The 25,613-nt window shown below is 43.8% G+C and overlaps 1 protein-coding gene across 5 annotated transcripts in view; it reads left to right on the top strand.

Annotated features, from left to right (window-relative positions):
* The window catches only part of klhl12 (kelch-like family member 12), a 104,449-nt gene that overhangs the window by 39,655 nt on the left and 39,181 nt on the right, over positions 1-25,613 (top strand). For all 5 annotated transcript variants that reach the window (XM_059972816.1, XM_059972813.1, XM_059972815.1 and 2 more), the window contains 2 exons: positions 7,357-7,506; positions 23,435-23,549. In XM_059972816.1, the coding sequence (XP_059828799.1) occupies positions 7,357-7,506; positions 23,435-23,549 (265 nt within the window). The remainder of the gene's footprint in view (positions 1-7,356; positions 7,507-23,434; positions 23,550-25,613) is intronic.

Genomic DNA, 25,613 nt, shown 5'->3' with positions numbered 1-25,613 from the left:
TGGGCCAAAAGACGGGAGATTAGAAAATGCATGTCAAAAGGGCAATAGTCATGGAGGATTTCAATATGCAGGTGGATTGGAAAAATCAGATTGGTGCTTGATCTCAAGAGGAGGAATTTATAGAATGCCTGCAAGATGTCTTTGCAAAGCAATTTACTAGGGGTTCAGCTATTCTGGATTGGGTGTTGTAGAACATATCAGAATTGGTTAGAGAGCTTAAGGTAAAGGAGTACTTAGGGACCAGTGATCATAATATCATACAATTCACCCACAGTTTGAGAGAGAGAAGCTAAAGTCAGATGTGTCAGTATTACAATGGAGTAAAGGGAATTACAGAGGCACGAGAGAGGAGCTGGCAATAGTAGGGATAACGGCAGAGCAGCAATGACTGGAGTTTCTGGGAACAATTTGGAAAGTGCAGGTTAGATATATCCCAAAGAAGAATAATATTCTGTTGGCCAGAAGAAACTACAGTCTACAATTAGTAGATTTGATGAATCATGGACAGGGGAAGCAGACAAACCAGTTGTCATTGTTTCCCTCCATTGTGTGGACTCTGAACTGATTCTTGCTCTGGGATAATCTAATGAGAGCAATTGAATGTGGACAAAAGGAGTTTCAGGTAAGGGCCTGCTAAACCTGAGACCATTCTCAGGTGAGTAGCTTTTTTTTATGTAAAATGCCAGACACACGGAAGAAGCCAACTGTACTCTTGTTAGACTCTGTCTGGGTCGCCTCATTTAACTGGTTTGGACCTGTCAGAGGTGAAAGACACAAATACACAAGGCTGAACCATGAAACGAAGCTGCCCCAGGTAGGTCAGGTGACCTTGAGCCAATGGGATGGAGATCCACCAGTTCAACTGATGAGGAACAGTGTAAGAGTCAGGAGTTCCAAATACACAGGGCGATAACTCTCCAGAAACCAGAGACCAAGCATAGCGGGTAAGGAGGACCCCGCTATGGAGATCAGGGCCACAAGGAATGCCTGGCCGTTGTAGACTCCTTTCCCAGGTAATATCTTTTCTCTTCATTGACTGCTCATGGAGGGTCAGGGAATTCTAGTGGGGTGTACACAGGTAGTTAGTTTGTGAACCCACGTGCTTTTTTAGTTGAGACAATAAAAGTTACTTGTCGGTAAATACTGATTCTCTGTGCCTCACTGATCATTACAAGGGGTGATTCTTTTAACAATTCTAAAGGCAGGCTGATGTAACTATGGCTAACAAAAGAAGTCAAAGCGACATTAAAGCCAAAGAAAGGGCATATAATAGTGCAAAAATTCAAGGGAAGTTAGAGGATTAGGAAGCTCTTCGGATACTAAGGAGTCGTAAAGAGGGAAAAGGCGGAATGCAAAGGTAAGCTAACCAATAATATTAAAGTTTCTTCAGATATATAAAGAGTAAAACAGAGGCAGGAGTACCTATCAGACTGCTGGAAAATGATACTGGGGAGGTAGTAATGGGGCACAAGGAAGTGGCTAATGAACTGTATAAGCATCTTGCATCAGTGTTCACTGTGGAAGACACTAACAGTATGCCGGAAGTTTGAGAGTGTCAGTGGGCAGAAGTCAGTCAAATTATCATTAATAGTGAGAAGGTGTTTAGGAAACTAAAAGTACAGAAGGTAGGTAAATCACCTGGACCAGATGGCCTACACCACAGAGTTCTTCGGAAAGAGATGGCTGAAGAAATTGTGGAGGCATTAGTAGTGATCCTTGAAGAATCATTGGATTCTGGCATGGTTTCAGGGGACTGGAAAATTGCAAAAGTCACACCATTCCAAGAAGGGAGAAGGGAGAAGGCAGAAGAAATGTCATTCAATGTGAATAAATGTGAAGTTATCCACTTTGGAAGCAGGAACAAGAGGGCAGAGTATTGTCTGAATGGTGTAGAGTTAGGTAAGGGAGAAATGCAAAGAGACCTAGGAGTCCTAGTTCATCAGTCAATGAAGGTGAATGAGCAAGTGCAACAGGCAGTGAAGAGGGCAAATGGAATGTTGGCCTTTATTACAAGGGGAATTGAGTACAAGAGCAAGGATGTCCTTTTGCATTTGTACAGGGCCCTGGTGAGACCACACCTGGAATATTGTGTACAGTTTTGGTCTCCAGGTTTAAGGAAGGACATTCTGGCAATTGAGGAAGTGCAGCGTAGATTCACTAGGTTGATTCCTGGGATGGCAGGGCTGTCTTACGCAGAGAGATTGGAGAGATTGGGCTTGTACACGCTGGAATTGAGGAGATTGAGAGGGGATCTGATTGAAATGTTTAAGATAATTAAAGGATTTGATAGGATTCAGGCAGGAAATATGTTCCAGATGTTGGGAGAGTCCAGTACCAGAGGGCATGGATTGAGAATAAGAGGTCAGTTATTTAAAACAGAGTTGAGGAAGAGCTTCTTCTCCCAGAGGGTTGTGGAGGTGTGGAATGCACTGCCTCGGAAGACGGTGGAGGCCAATTCTCTGGATGCTTTCAAGAAGGAGCTAGATAGATATCTGATGGATAGGGGAATCAAGGGATATGGGGACAAGGCAGGGACTGGGTATTGATAGTGAATGATCAGCCATGATCTCAGAATGGCGGTGCAGACTCGAGGGGCCAAATGGTCTACTTCTGCACTTATTGTCTATCAGTCTACTTATCACAGTTTCTTTCCTAATGTCAATCTGTTTCAATTCCTCTGATATCTTATGACCCTGGCCCATCCAAACATCTGGGAGATTGCTTGTGTCCTCCCTGGTGAAGACAGATCTAAAGTACGCATTAAATTCTGTTGCCATTTCCCTGTTACCAGCATGGATAGAGCATTGTCTAATGTTGTTGACAGGAGGCAAAGGTTGGAAATAAAGGGAGCCGTTTTCGGTTGGCTGCCGATGACTAGTGGTATTCTGCAGGGGTCTGTGTTTTGACAGCTTTTTTACGTTATATGTCAGTTATTTGGGTGACAGAATAGATGCCTTTGTGGCAAAGTTTGTGGATGATACGAAGATTGGTAGAGGGAAGGTAGTGTAGAGGAAGCTGAGAGGTTACAGAAGGACTTAGATAAATTAGGAGAATAGGCAAAGAAGTGGCAGATGAAACACTGTGTCTGGAAGTGTATGGTCATGCATTTTGGTAGAAGAAATGCAAGTGTAGACTATTTTCTAAGTGGAGAGGAAGTTCAAAATCTGAGTTGAAAAGGGGCTTGGGAGTTCTCATGCAGAACTCCCTAAAGGTTAGCTTGCAGGTTGAGTCAGTGGCGAGTAAGGCAAATGCATTCATTTCGAGAGAATTAGTATATAAAAACAATGATGTAATGTTGCGGCTTTATAAGGCACTGGTGAGGCCTCACTCGGAGTGTTGTGAGCAGTTTTGGGCCCCTTATCTAAGAAGGGATGTGCTGACATTGGAGAGGGTTCATTGGAGGTTTACAAAAATGATTCAGCTATTGAAAGGCTCGACATATGAGCAGTGTTTAATGGCTCTGGGATTGTACTCAGTGGAATTCTGAAGCATCAGGGGGAGATCTCATTGAAACCCACCAAATAAGACCATAAGATATAGGAGTAGAAGTTGGCCATTTGGCCCATTGAGTATGCTCTGCCATTCAATCATGGGCTGATCCAATTCTTCCAGTCATCCCCACTCCCCTGCCTTCTCCCCATACCCTTTGATGCACTGGCTTATCAAGAACCTGTCTATCTCCACCTTAAATGCACCCAGTGACCGCCTCCACAGCCGCTCATGGCAACAAATCCCACAGATTTACCACCCTCTGACTAAAGTAATTTCTCCGCATCTCTGTACTAAATGGACGCCCTTCAATCCTGAAGTCCTCTTGTCCTAGACTCCCCTACCATGGAAAATAACTTTTCCATATCTAACCTGTTCAGGCCTTTTAACATTTGAATGTTTCTGAGAGATCCCCCCCTTGTTTTCCTGAACTCCAGGGAATACAGCCCAAGAGCTGCCAGATATTCCTCATGTGGTAACCCTTTCATTCCTGGAATCATTTCTCTGAATCCTCTCCAATGTCAGTATATTCTTATTAAAATAAGGAGCCCAAAACTGCAGACAATACTCCCAAGTGTGGTCTCACGAATGCCTTATAGAACCTAAACATCACATCCCTGCTCTTATATTCTGTACCTCTAGAAGTGAATGCCAACATTTCATTCACCTTCTTCATCAATGACTCAAGCTGGAGGTTAACCTTTAGGGTATCCTGCACAAGGACTCCCAAGTCCCTTTGCATCTCTGCATTTTGAATTCTCTTCCCATCTAAATAATAGTCTGGCCATTTATTTCTCCCACCAAAGTGCATGACCATACACTTTCTGACATCGTATTTCATTTGCCACTTCTTTGCCCACACCCCTAAACTATTTAAGTCTCTCTGCAGGCTCTCTGTTTCCTCAACACTACCCGCTTGTCCACCTATCTTTGTATCGTCAGCAAATTTAGCCACAAATCCATTAATCCCATAGTCCAAATCATTGACATACATTGTAAAAAGCAGCGGTCCTAAAACTGACCCCATGGAACTCCACTGGTGTGGAGCCAGCCAGAATAGGATCCCTTTATTGCCACTTTCTGTTTTCTGCTGACCAGCCAATGCTCCACCCATGCTAGTAACTTCCCTGTAATTCCATGGGCTCTTATCTTGCTAAGCAGCCTAATGTGTAGCATCTTATCAAAGGCCTTCTGAAAATCCAAGTGCACCACATCCACTGCATCTCCTTTGCCTACCCTGCTTGTAATTTCCTCAAGAAATTACCGCGGGTTAGTCAGGTAAGATTTTCCTTTCAGGAAACCATGGTGTCTTTGGCCTATCTTGTCAAGTGCCTCCAGGTATTCCGTAATCTCATCCCTAACAATCGACTCCAACAACTTTCCAACCACTGATGTCAGGTTAGCAGGTCTATATGTACCTTTCTGCTGCCTCCCACCCTTCTTAAATAGTGGAGTAGCATTTGCAATTTTCCTGTCATCTAGTACAATGCCAGAATTTGTTGGTTCTTGAAAGATTGTTGTTAATACCTCCGCAATCTCTCCAGCTACTTCCTTCAGAACCCAAGGGTGCACTTCATCAGATACAGTAGATTTATCCACCCTCAGACCATTAAGCTTCCTGAGCACTTTCTCAGACATAATTTACACTGCACATACTTCACTTCCCTGATACTCTTGAATGTCCGGTATACTGCAGATGTCATCCACTGTGAAGACTGATGCAACAGATGCATTCAGTTCCTCTAGCACCTCTGCGTCTCTCATTACAATATTTCCTGTGTTATTTTCTATTGGTCCTATATCTACCCTCAACTCTTTTACCCTTTATATACTTAGTATCGTCTTTGATATTAGTCACTAGCTTCCTTTCATAATTCATCTTTTCCTTTCTACTGACCTTCTTAGTTTCCTTCTGCAAGTTTTTGAAAGCTTCCTAATCCTCTATATCTTCCCACTAGCTTTGGCTTCCTTGTATGCCTTCTCTTTCGCTTTTACTTTGGCTCTGACTTCACTTGGCAGCTATAAATGTAGAAAGGCCTCAACAGAGTGAATGTGGAGAGGATATTTCCTACAGTGGGAGAGTCTAGGACCACAGGATACAGCCTCGGAATAGAGGGACGTCCATTTAGAATGGAATTTATTTAGCCAGAGAGTGGTGAATCTGTAGAATTTGTTGCCACTGGTGACTATGGAGGCCTAATCAATTTAAGGCAGAGCTTGCTTCTTGATTAGTCAGTGCACAAAGGGTTACAGGTCGAAGGCAGGAGATTGGGGCAGAGAGGGAAGTGGATCAGCCATGATGAAATGGCGGAGCAGCCTCCATGGGCACATAGCCTAATTTTGTTCCTGTGTCTTATTGTACTCAAGTATTATGCTGTTGAATGCTGAGCTGTAGTTAGTAAACAGCAGCCTAATGTAGGTATTTCTGTTGTTCAGGTGTTCCATGGCTGACTGGAGAACCAGTGAAATTGCATTGCTGAGGACACGTTGTGGCCATAGGCAAATCGCAGTGGGTCCAGTTCCTTGCGTAGCCATGTGTTAATTCTGGCCATGACCCATTTCTCAGAGTCCTTAAACACAGTAGATGTGAGTGTCGCCTTGAGAAGTACAGGCTATCTATCTATAGTCTGTCACTGAGGTATGACAGCCCCACTAAAACTGCTATCTATGATGTTGTTAGCCTCCTCAATGACCCTGAGCACACTCACCTGCACCTCCAGTTCTATGACCTGGTCTGTCAGGAGCCGCAGCTGGATACACTATAGATGTCCATTTCCATGAGGGAGACCTCAAGGTTCCCTGACTTCCCACATTTTGCAGGAGGAGCATTCCAGTGCCTTGATTGTCATTTGGCTACAGGAAGTCGAATCAGCAGCAAAGGAAAAACCTTACCTGTTCTTCACTGCTATTCACCTTTGCCTCCATTCCAAAATCGCTTGAGCTAAAGCCTCAAGATTTAGGGATTCCCTCTGCTGCCATCTGCTGATGAGTGGATATAATACAGTTAAGCACAAGTCAACTTTCAGTCTGCCAGACCAGTTAAGTGGCAAACAGCTTCAATGTACAGGGATAGCACAACAGCCTCAGCAGTTCAGTTGGGCATGAAACTCAGAGAAAGAGCAAAAGCAAGCAAAAATATGGAATGGTTGCTATTTGCTTGGTAATAAAGAACCATTTCCTTAAATGGTATGTTTGGAAAGCTGAGCAATTAAGTGCTGGAGGAACACGAGGTCAGGCTGCATCTGTGGAGGGAAATAGACAGTTGATATTTCCAGTTGAGGCCCTGCATCTGAAACTAGGTCTTGATATCATAACAAGTGAAAAGCAGATGGTGAGAAATGGGCTGGAAAGATATATTCAAAGTTTGAGATAAGGGTAATAGAAAGGGAGAAGGTTCTTGTGGAGTAGTTGCATTGATTAATTGTGTGAAATAACATATTTACGTACATTTTTAGTTCCATTGCACCTTTTGCAGTTGGACACTTATCACACAGCAAAAAAAAAGCTGCTCTCCATGTGGAACCTCATCACCAGACAATTGCATCCTTTGTTAATTGTTCTTCATCTCGCTGGAGGGAAAACTTTGAAGATCCACTTACATTAAATGATACTTACATTGCCTTACATGCCTTACGTTGAAAAGTGCATTTAATTTAAGATAAATTAATTTTAATTGTGCAATTCCATTGAGCAAACAGAATTTTTTTTGATGCATTCTCAGGGGAAAGTAACTTTGACCCTTACCACCATTAACGGTACAATCCCATAGCATTTAATTATGAGCAATATGGCCCAATTTACAAGCTTGTGGTTAGTTAAATGAAGTACTGTGGGTGATTGCTTTCTGATGAGTTGCCGCTGTTGCAGGTGGATTCGGAAGAACCTGTGTTTGAAGCAGTAATAAACTGGGTAAAACACTCTAAGAAGGAACGAGAAGACTTCCTACCAGATCTGCTGCAATATGTAAGGATGCCACTGCTCACACCAAGATATATCACGGATATTATTGATGCTGAGGTGAGTAACTCTTAAAAGTAGACTGCTGTTATTTGTAACTTACATAGTAAGTGAGGCAGTTGTGTACTTTACCATGGTTATTAATTACAATTGAAAAAGGATCTGGTGCTTTCCCGGTGTACATGACAAATAAACTCTTCTCGGGCTTCCAGCTGGATACTGATATTGATTATAAACAATGTTTCGATGACAGACTCTGCCACCTTCATCAGGGCATGTCTCGTCTGGTGGTGTTTATACCCCCAGAGCCTGTCACTCCTGAGCGAGGCCTTCATCTTTGTTAAAATTCTTTTCCATTAGTTTTGTTTCAATGGCTTCCTTTACCAGGAGGTCCCAAAAACCATTGGTGCAGCACAGTAGTTTTGTGTCGAAGTCACAATGCTCCTATGCCCGTTGAGTCAGACATGGCAGCCATTCACGTGGACTTCCACCTCAACAATAACGGCCACCATGATGCCTCCCTGAATAGGGCAGTTCTTTCTACTTTGATTAACTGTGCAAAAACCATTTCAGATGCAGAGAGTCTCCCCAGGGAAATAAGACGACCATGAACGACTTTCCTACAGAATGGCTATGGGGTGGAGGAAGTTAAAAGAGCTGACGGAGAAACTAAGAAATCTAACAACTCGTCGCTACTGCCTGTCTTCCCAATATTTACATGGTTTCTGGAAGGATCGGTAGAATCCTGAAGAAGTACCAGATTAATACCATCCACAAACCCATGAAGAAGCTCAAACCACAGTGATGACCTGGGACTCAGGTTGGCTGGCATTTCCAGGCTTCTCTGTGAATATTGAACAGTGTATATACTGGTTATACAGTGCAGTTCTACACTGCAGTCATTGAGTCTGTCCTGTGCACCTCCATCACTGTGTGGTTTGGAGCCGCCACCAAGCAGGTTAGAACCAGACTACAGTGCACAGTGGGGACTGCCAAGCGCATCATTGGAGCCTCCCTGCCCTCTATTGTGAACCTGTACTCTTCCAGGTTGAAGAAGAGGGCGGGGAACATCATAAAGGACTCCTTCCATCCTGCGCACGGACTGTTTGAACCACTTCTGTCTGGTAGGCGCTTCAGATCCCTCCAGACTAAGACTAAGACTAGGCACTGGAGAAGTACTGCGGTCACTTTGCTGAACAGTTAACTGCCGGTTAACTGTCGGCTAACTATTACTTGGATTGCACTACTTGTATGTATAATCTATATTTTCATTTATACTTAACATTATTATTGTTATGAGCAGAGAGACAACATCTGCCGGAAGTAAATTCCTTGTATGTGCACAGGTACTTGGCGATTAAAGTCTGATTCTGATTCTGGTTCTGATATCGGCCAGATGGGATGTACAGTGGAAATCTGCATCAAGGATCACAGGAGTTGTGTCCGTTTGGATTACCCAGAGAAATTGCCGGGAGCAGAACATTACATTTGCAATGGCCATAGGATTGATTTTGACAGCTCAAAGCTACTGGGCTGTGCCAATGGCTGTTGGGTCTGCCTGGTAAAGGGAGCCATTTTAATAAAGACAAAGGTCTTGCTCTTGGTAAGAACTGGAATTCGATTGCAAGCAAGGTGGGAGAGCAGAAACCTGACTGGATTAGAACTAACCAATCAGGAGGGACAGACTGCGGGGTATAAATACCACCGGACCAGACATGCCCAGGCATCATCCCTGATGAAGATGGCAAAGTTTGTCATTGAAATATCGGTTTTAATTGATACCTGAACCCGGCTGAAAGCCCGAGAAGAGTTTATTTGACAGTTACAGTAGTTAGTAACTGTTTTTTCATCACTGCCTTGTTTGTTACGCTAGTGTGCTTGCTGCCCTATAAGATTACTTATCTGCTAACTTCCTTTAATTACTGTTGCTCGCTGTTTTAGTGGGTGATCAGTTGTTGCTGGAGTCTTTTGTGCTATAGGTTTATTTGATCATTGCTGTCTACGTAATGCAGTATTCAGTGGGTTTTTGCTACTATTGAGCTATGCCCAGTCCTCTCTTGCAATTGGATGGCTTAAAGTTATATATCTCATTATTTAATTTTCAAGTCACACTAATCTTTTGGTCAACATGCATGTTTTTATTACCTAATGCTATTGTGTCACGGAGTTAGTTGGACAGCATTGAAAATAGCCCTTTGTCCCAACCTATTCATGCAGGCTGTATTGGCTAGCGACACTAATCCTATTTGTCTGTATTAGCTCTATTCCTTTCTTACACAAGTACTTGTCCAGATGGTCTTAAACATTGTAATTATATCTGCTTCTATCATTTTCAGCAGCTCATTCCATATAACCACCTTGTTCTCTGTGGCCTCTCAGATCAGTGGAGTTATAGAGATTTAATTATAGTCTTATGGGGTTTTTTGTTTCTTTCTTTCTTTAGAGATACAGCTTGGAATAGGCACTTCTGGCCCTTCAAGCTGTGTCATTCCAGTAATCCCCGATTTAACCCTAGCCTGATCATGGAAGAATTACAATAATAATTAACCTACTAACTGGTACACCTTTGGACTGTGGGAGGAAACCAGGGCACCCAGAGAAAACCTATGCGCACAGCGACAACTCTCTGATACCTCCTCTTATTTACCCCTTGATCATGACCCCACTAAGGAGCACCAGGCCATTGTCTCCTATACCATCTCCAACCTTATCAGCTCTGGGGATCTCCCATCCACTGCCACCAACCTAATAGTTCCCACACCCCGCACTTCCCGTTTCTACCTCCTACCCAAGATCCACAAACCTGCCTGTCCAGGTAGACCTATTGTCTCAGCTTGCTCCTGCCCCACTGAACTCATTTCTGCATACCTTGACACTGTCTTATCCCCCCTTGTTCAATCTCTTCCCACCTATGTTTGTGACACTTCTCATGCTTTGAAGTTTTTCAATGATTTTAAGTTCCCTGGCCCCCACTGTCTTATTTTCACCAAGGACGTCCAGTCCCTATATACCTCAATCCCCCCACTGAGATGGTCTCGAAGCTCTTTGCTTTTTTTTGGATTCCAGACCTAACCAATTCCCCTCTACCATCACTCTCCTCCGTCTAGCGGAATTAGTTCTTACTCTCAATAGTTTCTCCTTTGGCTCCTCCCACTTCCTCCAAACCAAGGGTGTAGCCATGGGCACCCGTATGGGTCCCAGTTATGCCTGGCTTTTTGTTAGCTTTGTGGAACAGTCCATGTTCCAAGCCCCCTCTTTTCCTTCGCTACATCAACAACTGCATTGGCACTCTTGCACGCATGCTGAGCTCGTCGACTTCATTAACTTTGCCTCCAACTTTCACCCTGCCCTCAAATTTACCTGGTCCATTTCTGTCACCACCCTACTCTTTCTTGATCTTTCTGTCTTCATCTCTGGGGACGGCCTATCTAGTGATATCTACTATAAGCCCACAGACTCTCACAGCTACCTGGACTATTCCTCTTCCCACCGTCTCTTGCAAAAAGGCTATCCCCTTCTCACAATTCCTCCGTCTCCCGCCACATCTGCTCTCAGGATGAGACTTTTCATTCCAGGACGAAGGAGATGTCTTCCTTTTTTAAACAAAGGGGCTTCCCTTCGTCCACCATCAACTCTGCTCTCAAATGCATCTCTCCCATTTCCCGCATATCTGCCCTCACACCATCCACCTGCTACCCCACTCGGGATAGGGTTCCCCTTGTCCTTACCTACCACCCCACCAGCCTGCAGGTCCAATGTATAATTCTCCATAACTTCCACCACCTCCAACGGGATCCCACTACCAAAAGCATTTTTCCCTCCGCCCCCTTTATGCTTTTCGCAGGGATCGCTCCCTACGCGACTCTTGTCCACTCCCCCCCCCCCCCCCATCCCTTCCCACTGATCTCCCTCCTGGTACTTATCCTTGTAAACGGAACAAGTGCTACACCTGCCCTTACACTTCCTCCCTCACCACCATTCAGGCCCCCCGACAGTCCTTCCAGGTGAGGCCACCTGTGAGTCGGCTGGTGTGGTATACTGCGTCCGGTGCTCCCGGTGTGGCCTTTTATATATCGGTGAGACCCGACGCAGACTGGGAGACCATTTCGCTGAACATCTATGCTCGGTCCGCCAGAAAAAGCAGGATCTCCCAGTGGCCACACATTTTAATTCCACGTCCCATTCCCATTCTGATATGTCTATCCATGGCCTCCTCTATTGTCAAAATGAATCCAAACTCAGGTTGGAGGAACAACACCTTATATACCGGCTGGGTAGGCTCCAACCTGATGGCATGAACATTGACTTCTCTAACTTCCGTTAATGCCCCTCCTCCCCTTCTTACCCCATCCCTGACATATTTAGTTGTTTGCCTGTTCTCCATCTCCCTCTGGTGCTTCCCCCCCCCCCCCTTCTTTCTCCTGAGGCCTCCCGTCCCATGATCCTTTCCCTTCTCCAGCTCTGTATCACTTTCACCAATCACCTTTCCAGCTCTTAGCTTCATCCCACCCCCTCAGGTCTTCTCCTATCATTTCGCGTTTCCCCCTCCCCCCACTACTTTCAAATCTCTTATTATCTTTCCTTTCGGTTAGTCCTGACGAAGGGTCTCGGCCCAAAACGTCGACAGTGCTTCTCCTTATAGATGCTGCCTGGCCTGCTGTTCCACCAGCATTTTGTGTGTTGTTGTTTGAATTTCCAGCATCTGCAGATTCCTTGTGTTTGCTCATTACATGGAGAGAATGCACAGACTCCTTAAGATGATGTTGGAATTGAACCTTGAACTCTGACCAGCCGCTACATACGATGGTGCCTAAATTGTCAACACAAAGTACACTGCAGATACTGTGGTCAAATCAACACATACAAACAAGTTCCTCCAGCTTGTCTATGGGTGTATTGAATTTTAAGAATTTCTGTTAACAAAGTTATCAACATCTGTATGGAGCTTGACATCCTACATATAGAATAGGCAATCAGCTAGTCATTGTTTATAAGTCTGGCATCTGAAGTGCTCTTTCATTGTAGGTAACTCTGTGGCGCCTGTCACCAGACTTAGATTTTACTTCTAACCTGTAAGCTGTAATAAGTTAATTTGCTATTCTACTTTTTGACTTCCATTTTGCAAGACTTAGTGAAACTCTTTGCCTCCTCAACTTTGCTCTCACAACTATCTTGGTCATTTTTAGAATTTGCCCTACCACCCTTGCTCATACTCTCCTCGATGTGGATAATTCTGAATATAGGCTGTTCTCATTTTCAGTCTCATTCCAGGATCCTTGTGATATTGCTGCTTTTGTTTTACAGCTCGTCAAAGTCACTGTCAATACTTTTAAGTAAGTAAAAAGGGGAACAGGCTTTTTCAGTAGATGAGGACTTGCCACTCTATGGGAGACATTTAGTACTTGGGAAGTAAAATATATAATTGAATTAATTTATTTCTTACATCCTTCATGTACACGAGGAGTAAAAATCGTTACATTATGTCTCCATCTAAATGAGCCGTGAGCAATCATAGGGATTTATAATAATTTATAATAAATAGAACAGTCAATGTAATACAGAGTACACTCAAATCAGCCTGAGTTCATCAGTCTGATGGCCTGGTGGAAGAAGCTGTCCCGGAGCCTGTTGGTCCTGGCTCTTATGCTGTGGTACTGCTTCCTGGTTGGTAGCAGTTGGAATAGATTGTGTTGGGATGACTTGGGTCTCCAGTGATCCTACGGGCCCTTTTTGCAAGTCCAGTTTATTAGCAAAACTGACTGCGGGGGCACTGCGTGGCATCACCTGTTGCAGCCACCCAGGGGAGTTTGCACTGGAGGCATGGTAGAAGAGAGCTGAGGTGTGGCAGGCATGCTGGAGTCCTCAGTAGGCCAGAACATGTCAATGTTAAGAAAGGGGATGTCTTAGGACTTCTGAAAAACGTAGGATAGATTAGTCCCCGGAGCCATATGGGATATACCCCAGTTTACTATGGGAAGCAAGGGAAGAGATGACTGTGGTGATGATCTTTGAGTCTTCATTGGCCATAGGAGTAGGAACAGAGAACTGGAGGGTGACAAAAGGAAATCCTTTCTTCAAGAAAAGTAATAGGGATAATCGTGCAAATTACAGACCAGTGAGCCTTACACCAGTGATAGGTAAAGTGTTAGAGATTATTCTTAGACACAGGGTTTACAAACATCTGGAGATGCATGGACTGATTAGGGATAGTCAGCATGGCTTTGTGAGGGGCAGATCATGCCTCATGATTCTGATTGAATTCTTTGAGGATGTGACAAAGCACATTGATGAAAGTAGAGCAGTACATCTGGTGTATAAAGGTTTTAGTAAGGCATTTGACAAGCTCCCATATGGTAGGCTCATATAGAAAGTATGGGATCCAGGGAAACTTGGCTATGTAGATTTAGAATTGGTATGCCCACAGAACGCAGTGGGTGGTTGTAGATAGAGCATATTCCACCTGGAAATTGGTGACCAGTGGTGTTCCACAGGGATCTTTTTTGGAACCCCTGCTCTTTGATAGTTTTACAAATGACTTGGACGAGGAAGTGGACAGTTGGATTAGTAAGTTTGCAGATGACACAAAGGTTGATAGAGTTGTGAATGGTGTAGAAGGTTGTCTACAATACAGGATATTGACAGAGGTAGGTTGAGAAGTGGCAGATGGAGCTCAACCCAGAAAAGCATGAAGTTATTCACTTTGGAAGGTCAAATTTGATGACAGAATACACTGTTAATGACAGGGTTTTTAGCACTGTGGTGAAACAGAGGGATCTTCAGAATCACGTCCATAGATCCCTCAAAAGTTCTAGTGCAGGTTAACAGGGTGGTTGAGAGGGCATTTGATATGATCGTTAGTTGGGGGATTCACTTCATAGAAACATAGAAAACCTACAGCACAATACAGGCCCTTTGGCCCAGAAAGTTGTGCCAAACATGACCCTACCTTAGAAATTACTAGGCTTACTTATGGCCCTGTATTTTACTAAACTTCATGTACCTATCTAAAAGCCTCTTAAAAGACCCTATCGTATCCACCTCCACCACCATTGCTGGCTGCCCATTCCACACACTCATCATTCTCTGAATAAAAAAAACTTACCCCTGACATCTCCTCTGTACCTACTCCCCAGTACCTTAAACCTGTGACCTCTTGTGGCAACCACTTCAGCCCTGGGAAAAAGCCTCTGACTATCCACACGATCAATGCCTCTCTTCATCTGGTACATCTCTATCAGGTCACCTCTCATCTTCCGTTGCTGCAAGGAGAAAAGGCCGAGTTCACTCACCCTATTCTCATAAGGCATGCTCCCCAAACCAGGCAACATCTTTGTAAATCTCCTCTGCACCCTTTCTATGGCTTCCACATCCTTCCTGTAGTGAGGCGACCAGAACTGAGCACAGTACTCCCAAGTGGGGTCTGACCAGTACTTCCAAGTGGGGTCTGACCAGGGTCCTATATAGCTGCAACATTACTCCTCGGCTACTAAATTCAATTACTCGATTGATGAAGGCCAATACACCATATATATCTTCTTAACCACAGAGTCAACCTGCGCAGCAGCTTTGAGCGCCCTATGGACTCGGACCCCAAGATCCCTCTGATCCTCCACACTGCCGAGAGTCTTACCGTTAAGACTATATTCTGCCATCATATTTGACCTACCAAAATGAACCACCTCACACTTATCTGGGTTGAACTCCATCTGCCACTTCTCAGCCCAGTTTTGCATCCTATCAATGTCCCACTGTAACCTCTGACAGCCCTCCACACTATCCACAACACCTCCAACCTGAGACACTCCACTGGTGACTGACCTCCATTCAGAATATGACCCATCTACAACCACTCTGTGGGCAAGCCAGTTCTAGATCCACAGAGCAATGACCCTTGGATCCCATGCCTCCTTACTTTCTCAATAAGCCTTGCATGGGGTAGCTTATCAAATGCCTTGCTGAAATCCATATACACTACATCTACTGCTCTTCCTTCATCAATTTGTTTAGTCACATCATCACAAAATTCAATCAGGCTCATAAGGCACAACCTGCCCTCGACAAAAACCATGATGACTACTCCTAATCATATTATACCTCCCCAAATATTCATAAATCCTGTCTCTCAGGATCTTCTCCATCAACTTACCAACCACTGAGGTAATGCTGACTGGTCTAATTTTCTAGGCTATCTCCTTTTCTTGAATAAAGGAACAACATCCACAACCCTCCAATCCTCCGGAACCTCTCCCGTCCCCGTTGATGATTCAAAGATCATCGCCAGAGGCTCAGCAATCTCCTCCCTCGCCTCCCACAGTAGCCTGGGGTATATCTCATCCGGTCCTGGTGACTTATCCAACTTGATGCTTTCCAAAAGCTCCAGCACATCCTCTTTCTTAATATCTACATGCTCAAGCTTTTTAGTCTGCTGCAAGTCATCACTACAGTCACTAAGATCCTTTTCCATAGTGAACAATGAAGTAAAATATTCCTTAAGTACCTCTGCTATTTCCTCCGGTTCCATTCACACTTACCCACTATTACACTTGCTAGGTCCCATTCTTTTTCTCTTGCTCTTCGCATACTTTTAGAATGCCTTGGGGTTTTCCTTAATTCTGCCCGCCAAAGCCTTCTCATGTCCCCTTCTGGTCCTCCTAATTTTCTTCTTAAGCTCCTTCCTGGTAGCCTTATAATCTTCTAGATCTCTTAACGTTACCGAACTCTCTGAACCTTTTTAAGCTTTTCTTTTGTCTAGATTTATTACAGCTTTTGTACACCATGGTTCCTGTACCCTACCATAACTTCCCTGTCTCATTGGAACGTACCTATACAGAACTCTACACAAAAATCCCCTGAATATTTGCCCCATTTCTTCCGTACTTTTCGCTGAGAACATCTGTTTCCAATTTAAGCCTCCAATTTCCTGCCTGATAGCCCTTACTCCAATTCCAATTCCCCTTACTCCAATCAAACACTTTTCTGACTTGTCTGTTCCTATCTCTCTCTAATGCTATTGTAAAGGAGACAGAATTATGATCACTATCTCCAAAATGTTCTCCCGCTGAGAGATCTGACACCTGACCAAGTTAATTTCCCAATACCATATGAAGTGTAGCCTCTCCTCTTGTAGGCTTATCGACTTATTGTGTCAAGAAACCTTCCTGAACACACCTAACAAGCTCCACCCCATCTAAACCCCTTGCTCTAGGCGATGCCAATCGATATTTGGGAAATTAAAATCTCCCATCACGACAACTCTGTTATTATTACACTTTTCCAGGATCTGTTTCCCTATCTGCTCCTCGATATCCCTGTTACTATTGGGCGGCTTATAAAATAACACCCAATAAAGTTATTGACCCCTTCCTGTTCCTAAGCTGTACCCACAGAGACTCCGTAGACAATCCCTCCATGGCGTCCTCCTTTTCTGCAGCCATGACACTATCTCTGATCAACAGTGCCACGTCCCCACCTCTTGTGCTTCCCTCCCTGTCCTTTCTAAAACATTTAAAACCCGGCACTTGAAGTAACCATTCCTATCTCTGAGCCATCCTGGTCTCTGTAGTGGCCACCACATCATAGCTCCAAATACTGATCCACGCTCTAAGCTCATCCGCTTTGTGCACAACACTCCTTGCATAAAATAGACACATCTCAAGCCTTCGGTCTGAGCGCATCCCTTCTCTATCATCTGCCTATCCTCCCTCTCGCACTGTCGACAAGCTTTCTCTATTTGTGAGTCAACCTCCTCTTCCCCAGTCTCTTCAGTTCGGTTCCCACTCCCAACAATTCTAGTTTAAACTGTCCCCAGTAGCCTTAGCCAATCTCCCCACCAGGATAATGGTCCCCCTGGGATTCCCCCTGGGACCGATGCAACCCGTCCTTTTTGTATAGGTCACACCTGCCCTAAAAGAGGTCCCAATGATCCAGAAATCTGAATCCCTGTCCCCTGCTCCAATCCCTCAGCCACGCATTTATCCTCCACCTCATTCTATTCCTATTTTCACTGTCATGTGGGACAGGCAGTAATCCCAAGATGACTATATTTGCAGTCCTGCTTCTCAACTTCCTTCCTAACTCCCTGTAGTCTGTTTTCATGACCTCTTCCCTTTTCCAACCTATGTCATTGGTACCAATATGTACCACGATCTCCGGCTGTTCTCCCTCCCACCACAGGATATCTTGGACACGATCTGAAACATCCCGGACCCTGGGAGGCAAACTACCATCCGAGTTTCTTTCCTGTGTCCACAGAATCGCCTGTCTGAACCCCTAACTATAGAGTCCCCTATCACTACTGACTTCCTCTTCCTTTCACTACCCTTCTGAGCCACAGGCCAGACTCTGTGCCGGAGGCACAGCCACCGTCGCTTCCCCCAGGTAGGCTGTTCCCCCCCCGCCCCCAACAGTACTCAAACAGGAGTACCTATTGTCAAGGTGTACAGCCACAGGGGTACTCTCTAGTACCTGACTCTTCCCCTTCCCCCTCCTGACTGTCACCCACTTGTCCGTCTCCCATGGCCCCAGTGTGACCACCTACCTATAACTCCTCTCTATCAACTCCTCACTCTCCCTGATCAGTTGAAGTTCATCGAGCTGCATCTCCAGTTCCCTAACTCGGTCCCTTAGGAGCTGCTGCTCAGCACACCGGGTGCAGATATGGCCACCCGGTAGGCTGGGAGACTTCAGGACATCTGACACCGAACATAGAAACCTGGCCTCACACACACACACACTTCCTACCTCTCCTCGTCTGGGTACCACCTAAGCCTGTTGAACTAAAACTCTGTCACTCTGCTTCCAGAGGCACACGTTTATTTTACAGCTCTATAAAACTCTGGATAGAGCACACTTAGAGTATTGTGTTCATTTCTGGTCATTTCATTATAGGAAATGTGTGGAAGATTTATAGACTGTGCAGAGGAGATCTACTAGACTGTTGCCTGTATTAGACAGCATGTATATCAGGAAAGATCGAGTGAGCTAGGGATTTTCTCCTTAGAGTGAAGGAGGAGAAGAGGTGACTTGGTAGAAATGTATAAGATGATAAGTGGCATAGATAGAGTGGGCACCCAGGGTGGAATGGCACCAAGTAGGAGAGGGTATAATTTTGAGGTGACTGGAGGAAAGTATAGGAGTGATGTCAGAGGTAGGTTTTTTGACCCAGAGAGGTGGATGCATGGAATGTGCTGCCAGGGGTGGTGATAGAAGGAGATACATTAGGGACATTTAAGATGCTCTTGGATAAGCACATGGATGAAAGAACATTGGAGGGTTACATGGGAAGGATGTGGTAGAGATTAATCTTGGAGTATGTTAAAAGCTTCATGCAAAGTTATGGTCTGAATGGCCTGTACTGAGTGAGATAAGTTAAAAGAAGTACACACAAGATCACTTAAACATAGAGTATAATGTATTTATTTTCAGCAGTATCAACTTTAACAAGCTCAATTTGTATTAAATTATCTGTTGAATCTGTTGGTGCTTTAAATAAAATTCTCCTCTTGCCAGGATATTTGCCTTTTCATTCCTTGTTCCTATATGGGTTATACTTAATGCCTCAAATTTTTATTGTTCTTCTTTTATTTCATTATTTCAATAAGGGTTAAAACACCATTTGTTCAGCATTGTTTCAAAGGTTTGCAGGGTCTTGTGATTCACATCTGTGTATTTCAGAGGCCTTTGAAGTACTGAGAATTGCTCTGTAATCTTTTAAGAATCTAAATGCTCTTTTTTTTAAAACAAGTTAAGAGGCAGAGGAGCATTTACGAGACTGCTATGAATCAGTAGACTGGAATATATTCAGCGATTCAGATCTGAAGATGAATATACACAGCTGTTGCTAACTTCATCAGGACTTGTTTGGTTGAGTGCCCTGCATAAACCAGGAGATTCACTCTTCTGAGGGCTAGATCTGTGGTGTTCAAGGAACAATTGAGGATCCTCAAGGAAGTCCAGTACAACCTATGGAAGGGCAACGTGAGAGTAAAAGGCAATTCCATGTGAAATTAAAGAGAGAGATGGATGCATAACAGTTGGGGCAGGGATTGCATGCCATTACTTCCTATAAGGCAAAAGCTAATAGTATCAATGACAGCAATGCTCCATACCTTGCTGAGTTTAATTTATTTAAAAGAGAGAGAAACACTAGATCTATGCAAATCCTGACAGCATCTGCTGACCCTGTGATCTCTGTCTTCGAAGTTGATATCAGAATATCCTTCAAGACTGGATTTTACTTGGATTTCAGAAGGCCTTTGACAAGGTGTCAGGCGCAAGGCTACTAAACAAGATAAGAGCCCACCGTATCACAGGAAAAGTCTTGACATTGACGGAAGACTGGATGACTGGCAGAAGGCAAAGAATAGGATAAGAGGACTTTTCTGATTGGCTGCCATTGATTACAGGTGCTCTGCAGAGGTCAGTGGAGGGTCTGCTACACTTCACGTTATATATCAGTGGTCTAGGTGACAGAATTGATGGCTCTGTGGCCACGTTTGTGGATGATACACAGATGTGTTGAGGAAGCACGAAGTCTACAGAAGGACTTAGATAAGGAGTCTGGGCAAAGAAGTGACAGATGGAATACAGTATAGGGAAGTGTATTGTCATGCACTTTTAGCAATAAAGGTATCGACTATTTTCTAAACGGAGCAAATTCCAAAATCAGAAATACAAACAGACTCAAATCCTTGTTGAATCAGTAATAAGAAAGGCAAATGCAATGTTAGTATTCATTTTGAGAAGACCAGATTATAAAAGCTAGGATGCAGTGCTGAGACTTTATAAGGCTTTGGTCAGACCATAATTGGAGGATTGTGACCCCTTCCTGTTAGACTGTTTGAGGTAACTTTATTTTTTTATTCTTTCTTACTTCTAATATTTGTATATTCAGATTCAGTTTATTGTCATTTAGAAACCACAAATGCAATGCAGTTTAAAAAAAGAGACAACGTTCCTCCAGAATTATATCATAAAAGCATATGACAAAACAGACTACACTAGAAAATCCACACAACGTTTGGCAATCCCCAGTCCAGAGTCCGGAGAGGCTGCTGCATATTAATATCACTCTACCGTCTTAGCGCGTTCCCCGGAAAGGAGCTCCAAAGCCACCAGACAAACAAGACCAAAAACTAAAGCTACAAGACCTGCACAAAACCACATAGTTACAACATATATTTACAGCAGTGCAAACAATACCTTAATTGATTAAAAAAAAACAGACCATGAGCGCAGTAAAAATATCTGTGCACTTGTAATGCTACTGTGACACTGTAATATCCTTTAGGATCAATAAAGTATCTGTCTTTCTACCTGGCCGGGTATCAAAAGCCTGTGCTGATGAACTGGCTGAAGTATTCATGGATGTCTTCAAACTCTCTTCACTAACCTTCATGACCTGAGCCTCGGTACCTCCCTGTACAACTGGGTCCTTGATTTCCTGACTGGAAATCCCCAATTAGTATGAATTTACAACACCATCTCCTCTACACTCAGCATTGGCACAGGTGCAGCACAGTACTGCGTGGCTAAGCACAGCTCCAATGCCATATTTAAGTTTGCTGACGATGCCACATTTGTTGGCTGAGTCAAAGGTGTAATGATGAATCAGTACATAGGAGGGAGATTGCAAATTTGATTGCGCACCACCCGATCACTTAACATCAGCAAAACCGAAGAGCTGATAGAAGAATCTCAAGGTCCATGTGCCAGTCACTACTGGGGGAACAGAGCTGGAGAGGCTCAATAGCTCTAAATTCCTTGGTGTTAACATATCAGAGGATCTGTCCTGGGACCAGAACACAGACGTCATCACAAAGAAGTCATGACAGCACCTCTGCTTTCTTAGAAGTTTGTGTAGCTTTGGCAAGTCACCAAGATCTCTGACAGATGCCTATGGATGTATAATAATAGCTGGTTGCATCACAGCCTGGTGTGGAAACACCAGTGCCCAGGAATGGTAAAGGTTACAGAGAGTGACAGATGCAGCCCAGTCCATCACAGGCAAAGTCCCCCACCACTGGGTATATTTACATGGAGCGCTGCCTCAGGAAGAGCAGTATCCATCATCAAAACCCCCACCATTGTCTCTTCTTGCATAACCATCGAGATGGGGGTACAGATGCCTTAGATCCCATTCTGCTTTGGAGATAACAGCAGAACATAGGATGCAGCTCAACATACCATTATCCTCTCAGTACCATTATCCTCTCAGTATTAATCACAAAGCTTCTAAAGTTGGACCTCTGCCACATCCTCTGCAAGTGGATCCTAGACTTCCTTATTGGGAGATCTCAGTCAGTATAGATCAATGGTAACATCTCCTCCTCACTGACAGTCTACACAGGCAACCTTGAGGATGGATGTTTGAGCCACTGCTTCTCCTCTGAAAAGCACAGCTCAAATGCTATTTATATATTTGCAGATGGTGTGTGTGTAAAACATCTCAGGAGTGAGTGAGATAGATTGAGTGTTGTTACACTCTGTGTTCACAAGACCAGGAATTGATTGTGTTCTTCAGGAAAGAGAGCTCAGAAGAGCATTCACCAGTCCTGATTGACGTGAAAAGGGTGAACAGCTTTAAGTTTCTGGGTGTCAGCCTCCTTTTGGAGCTATCCTGGGCTCAACATAATATTGGGATGATGAAGAATGCATGCCAGTGACTCTACTTCATTTGGAATTTTAAAACATTAGATATGTTGGATTTTTATATCATCCAACTATCTAACTAATAAGATAACCAGTAGTTTCAGTAGTTATATTTGTACATTGTGCTGAAATGTTTTGGATGTAAACAAGTGGTTCTGTGGAACTATGTAGTATATTTACAATGGGAGCACATGTCAATTGACAAGACCAACTTTGAATTCTCAATCACAAACAAGAGAAGATGTACAGATGCTGGAAATCTGAGCAACACACACAAAATGCTGGAGGAGCTCAGCAGGCCGGGCAACATTTTGTGTGTTGAATTTTCAGTCTGACCATCAGGGGGCTGTAGAGGACAAGTCATTGAGTGATCTAAGGCAGAGATTGTTAGGTTCTTGATTGTTAAAGGAGTGGTGGATGGTTTAAGGGTTACAGGCAGAAGGAGAGAATAGGGTTTAAAAAAATCATCCATGATTGAATGGTAAAGCAGTCTTGATGGGCTGCTTACCAACCATTATTGCCGTGTAACGAGTTTCTTTTCTGTTTCTATTTTAGATTTCTGGCATCTGCATTTTTTGATATGATGTTCATTAGTCATTTATCTGTTGTGTATCCCTATGTATGTTATGGTGGTACAAAGCTCAGGGTATCCCTTGTCTGGTTTCAGTTTCCTCATGGTATTGATGGAGGTCATATTATTTAACAACATACCTTTATGACAACTCTCCTCTCCAGCCCTCTACCTTTCTCATCCACCTGCCTATCTTCACCAATTTCCTTCTAGCTATCCTCCATTCCCTCCCCCCACCTTTGTATTCTGGCGTCTTCCCCCTTCCTTTCCAGTCCTGAAGAGGGTGTCGGAATGTCGACTATTTATTCTTTTCCACAGATGCTGCCTGACATGCTGAGTTTCTCCAGTATTTTGTGTGTGTGGGTTTGGATTTCCAGCATTTGCAGAATTTTTCATGTTCTGTTAAGAGATTGTTTGTCAATGAATGTGCACTTTCGAGCTGTGATGCCAGTATTTCCTTTTAGGTTGAATTATGTAATTCCCTCCCTCAGATGAATGAGTTGTTTTCCCTGTCATATAGAATGACCTACATCTAGTGATTTTTTTTCTCTCTAGTTGGAGAATCAATGCTGCACTTAGAAATTATTGATCACCCTGTTTTTTCAAAAGATATCTCAGGATTTGGAATTACTCGGTTAATTTGCTTCTTTCTTCTCTCCTGTTTGTGTTGCAGTATGACTAGATGGAAGCATGTCAGTGACATGGAAATGGACATCTTAATATCAAACAGTGAACCATTCGGAATAATTATTTTCTCTCTTTCCACAGCCTCTGATTCGATGCAGCCTTCAGTGTCGAGATCTAGTGGATGAAGCCAAGAAGTTTCACTTGAGGCCAGAAATTCGAACACAGATGCAAAGTCCCCGAACCAGGCCAAGGCTAGGTGAGTGTCGTAAAAGGATGGGCGCTTATTGTATTTGGCTTCTATGTAGGTGACTCTTGGAAGTGAGGAACATTTAACATGGACTCCATTAACAGGTTGTCTGACAATTTTACAGTCACCCTTGTCTGATCTTAGACAGCCCCTCAGGTTGTGGATGTTTTGCAGCCATTTCATTTCTGTGGGCACTGTGGTTGATGACCCACCTACCCAGAGCTGACTAAGTGATCAGAGCCTCGCTATTGAGGTTTTGGCCTGCGAGAGGGCACTGGCATTGTTTCCCCTTACTTTCCAAAGAATTTTTACGGTTTTGTGGTCACAGCATTGATGATATTTTGACACTGCTGTGAACTGCCTACTGGAGGCTGTGAAAGATCACTGCCTGTTAGTAAACCAAGCTCGATATTTTTCACTGCAGTACTGCTCTGTCTCCAACAAGCTTTGTCTGGAGTGGAGTCAGTCTACAGGATGAGTTGGAAACTGTTCAACCTATATACTCTGTAGGGTGATGGAAACTTTGGAACTCTCTACCACAGAAGGCAATGGAGACTAAGGAGGTGGATCAATATCTGGATGTGAAAGGTATCGTGTGGTATAGAGAGAGCCTGAATATGGTATTAAAATAGAAGATCAGTGATGAATGATGAGGCTGAATGGCCTACTCCTCCTCAAGTCTTTCAGTGGTTCATCTTCTTCACTCTAGACATATCACTGAAACATAAATCATTCTATTGTGATACCTAGATAATACTTGTATTTATGTATACTTACAATCTCATCTCCATGGCACTGTTAAATCCTTCACTGAAAAGGGTGACAGAGTAGATCTCATACTAAGCATTTGAAAGACGGGTCAATAGACAATAGGTGCAGAAGTAGACCATTCGGCCCTTCGAGCCTGCACCGCCATTTTGAGATCATGGCTGATCATCTACTATCAATACCCGGTTCCTGCCTTGTCCCCATATCCCTTGATTCCCCTATCCATAAGATACCTATCTAGCTCCTTCTTGGAAGCATCCAGAGAATTGGCCTCCACTACCTTCCGAGGCAGTGCATTCCAACTCTCTGGGAGAAGAAGTTTTTCCTTAACTCTGTCCTAAATGACCTACCCCTTATTCTCAAACCATGCCCTCTGGTACTGGACTCTCCCAGCATCGGGAACATATTTCCTGCCTCTATCTTGTCCAATCCCTTAATAATCTTATATGTTGCAATCAGATCCCCTCTCAATCTCCTTAATTCCAGAGTGTACAAGCCCAGTCTCTCTAACCTTTCTGCGTAAGACAGTCCAGACATCCCAGGAATTAACCTCGTGAACTTACGCTGCACTTCCTCTACAGCCAGGATGTCCTTCCTTAACCCTGGAGACCAAAACTGTACACAATACTCCAGGTGTGGTCTCACCAGGGCTTTGTACAAATGCAAGAGGAATTCCTTGCTCTTGTACTCAATTCCCTTTGTAATAAAGGCCAACATTCTATTAGCTTTCTTCACTGCCTGCTGCACTTGCTCATTCACCTTCAGTGACTGATGAACAAGGACTCCTAGATCTCTTTGTATTTCTCCCTTACCTAACTACACCGTTCATATAATAATCTGCCTTCCTGTTCTTACTCACAAAGTGGATAACCTCACACTTATTCACATGAAACGTCATCTGCCAAGTATCTGCCCACTCACCCAGCCTATCCAAGTCACCCTGAATTCTCCTAACATCCTCATCACATGTCACACTGCCACCCAGCTTAGTATCATCAGCAAATTTGCTGATGTTATTCTCAATGCCTTCATCTAAATCATTGACATAAATCTTAAACAGCTGTGGCACCCCACTAGTCACCACCTGCCATTCTGAGAAATACCCATTCACCGCTACCCTTTGCTTTCTATCTGCCAACCAGTTTTCTATCCATGTCAATGTCTTTCCCCCAATGCCAAGAGCTTTGATTTTACCCACCAATCTCCTATGTGGGACCTTATCAAATGCCTTCTGAAAATCGAGGTACACTACATCCACTGGATCTCCCCCATCTAACTTCCTAGTTACATCCTCGAAAATCTCCC

Source organism: Hypanus sabinus, chromosome 6 (assembly GCF_030144855.1).
Source record: "Hypanus sabinus isolate sHypSab1 chromosome 6, sHypSab1.hap1, whole genome shotgun sequence".
Lineage (NCBI taxonomy): Eukaryota > Metazoa > Chordata > Chondrichthyes > Myliobatiformes > Dasyatidae > Hypanus > Hypanus sabinus.
The sequence above is the reverse complement of the archived record's forward strand: the minus strand, read 5'-3'. Positions and strand labels throughout refer to the sequence as shown.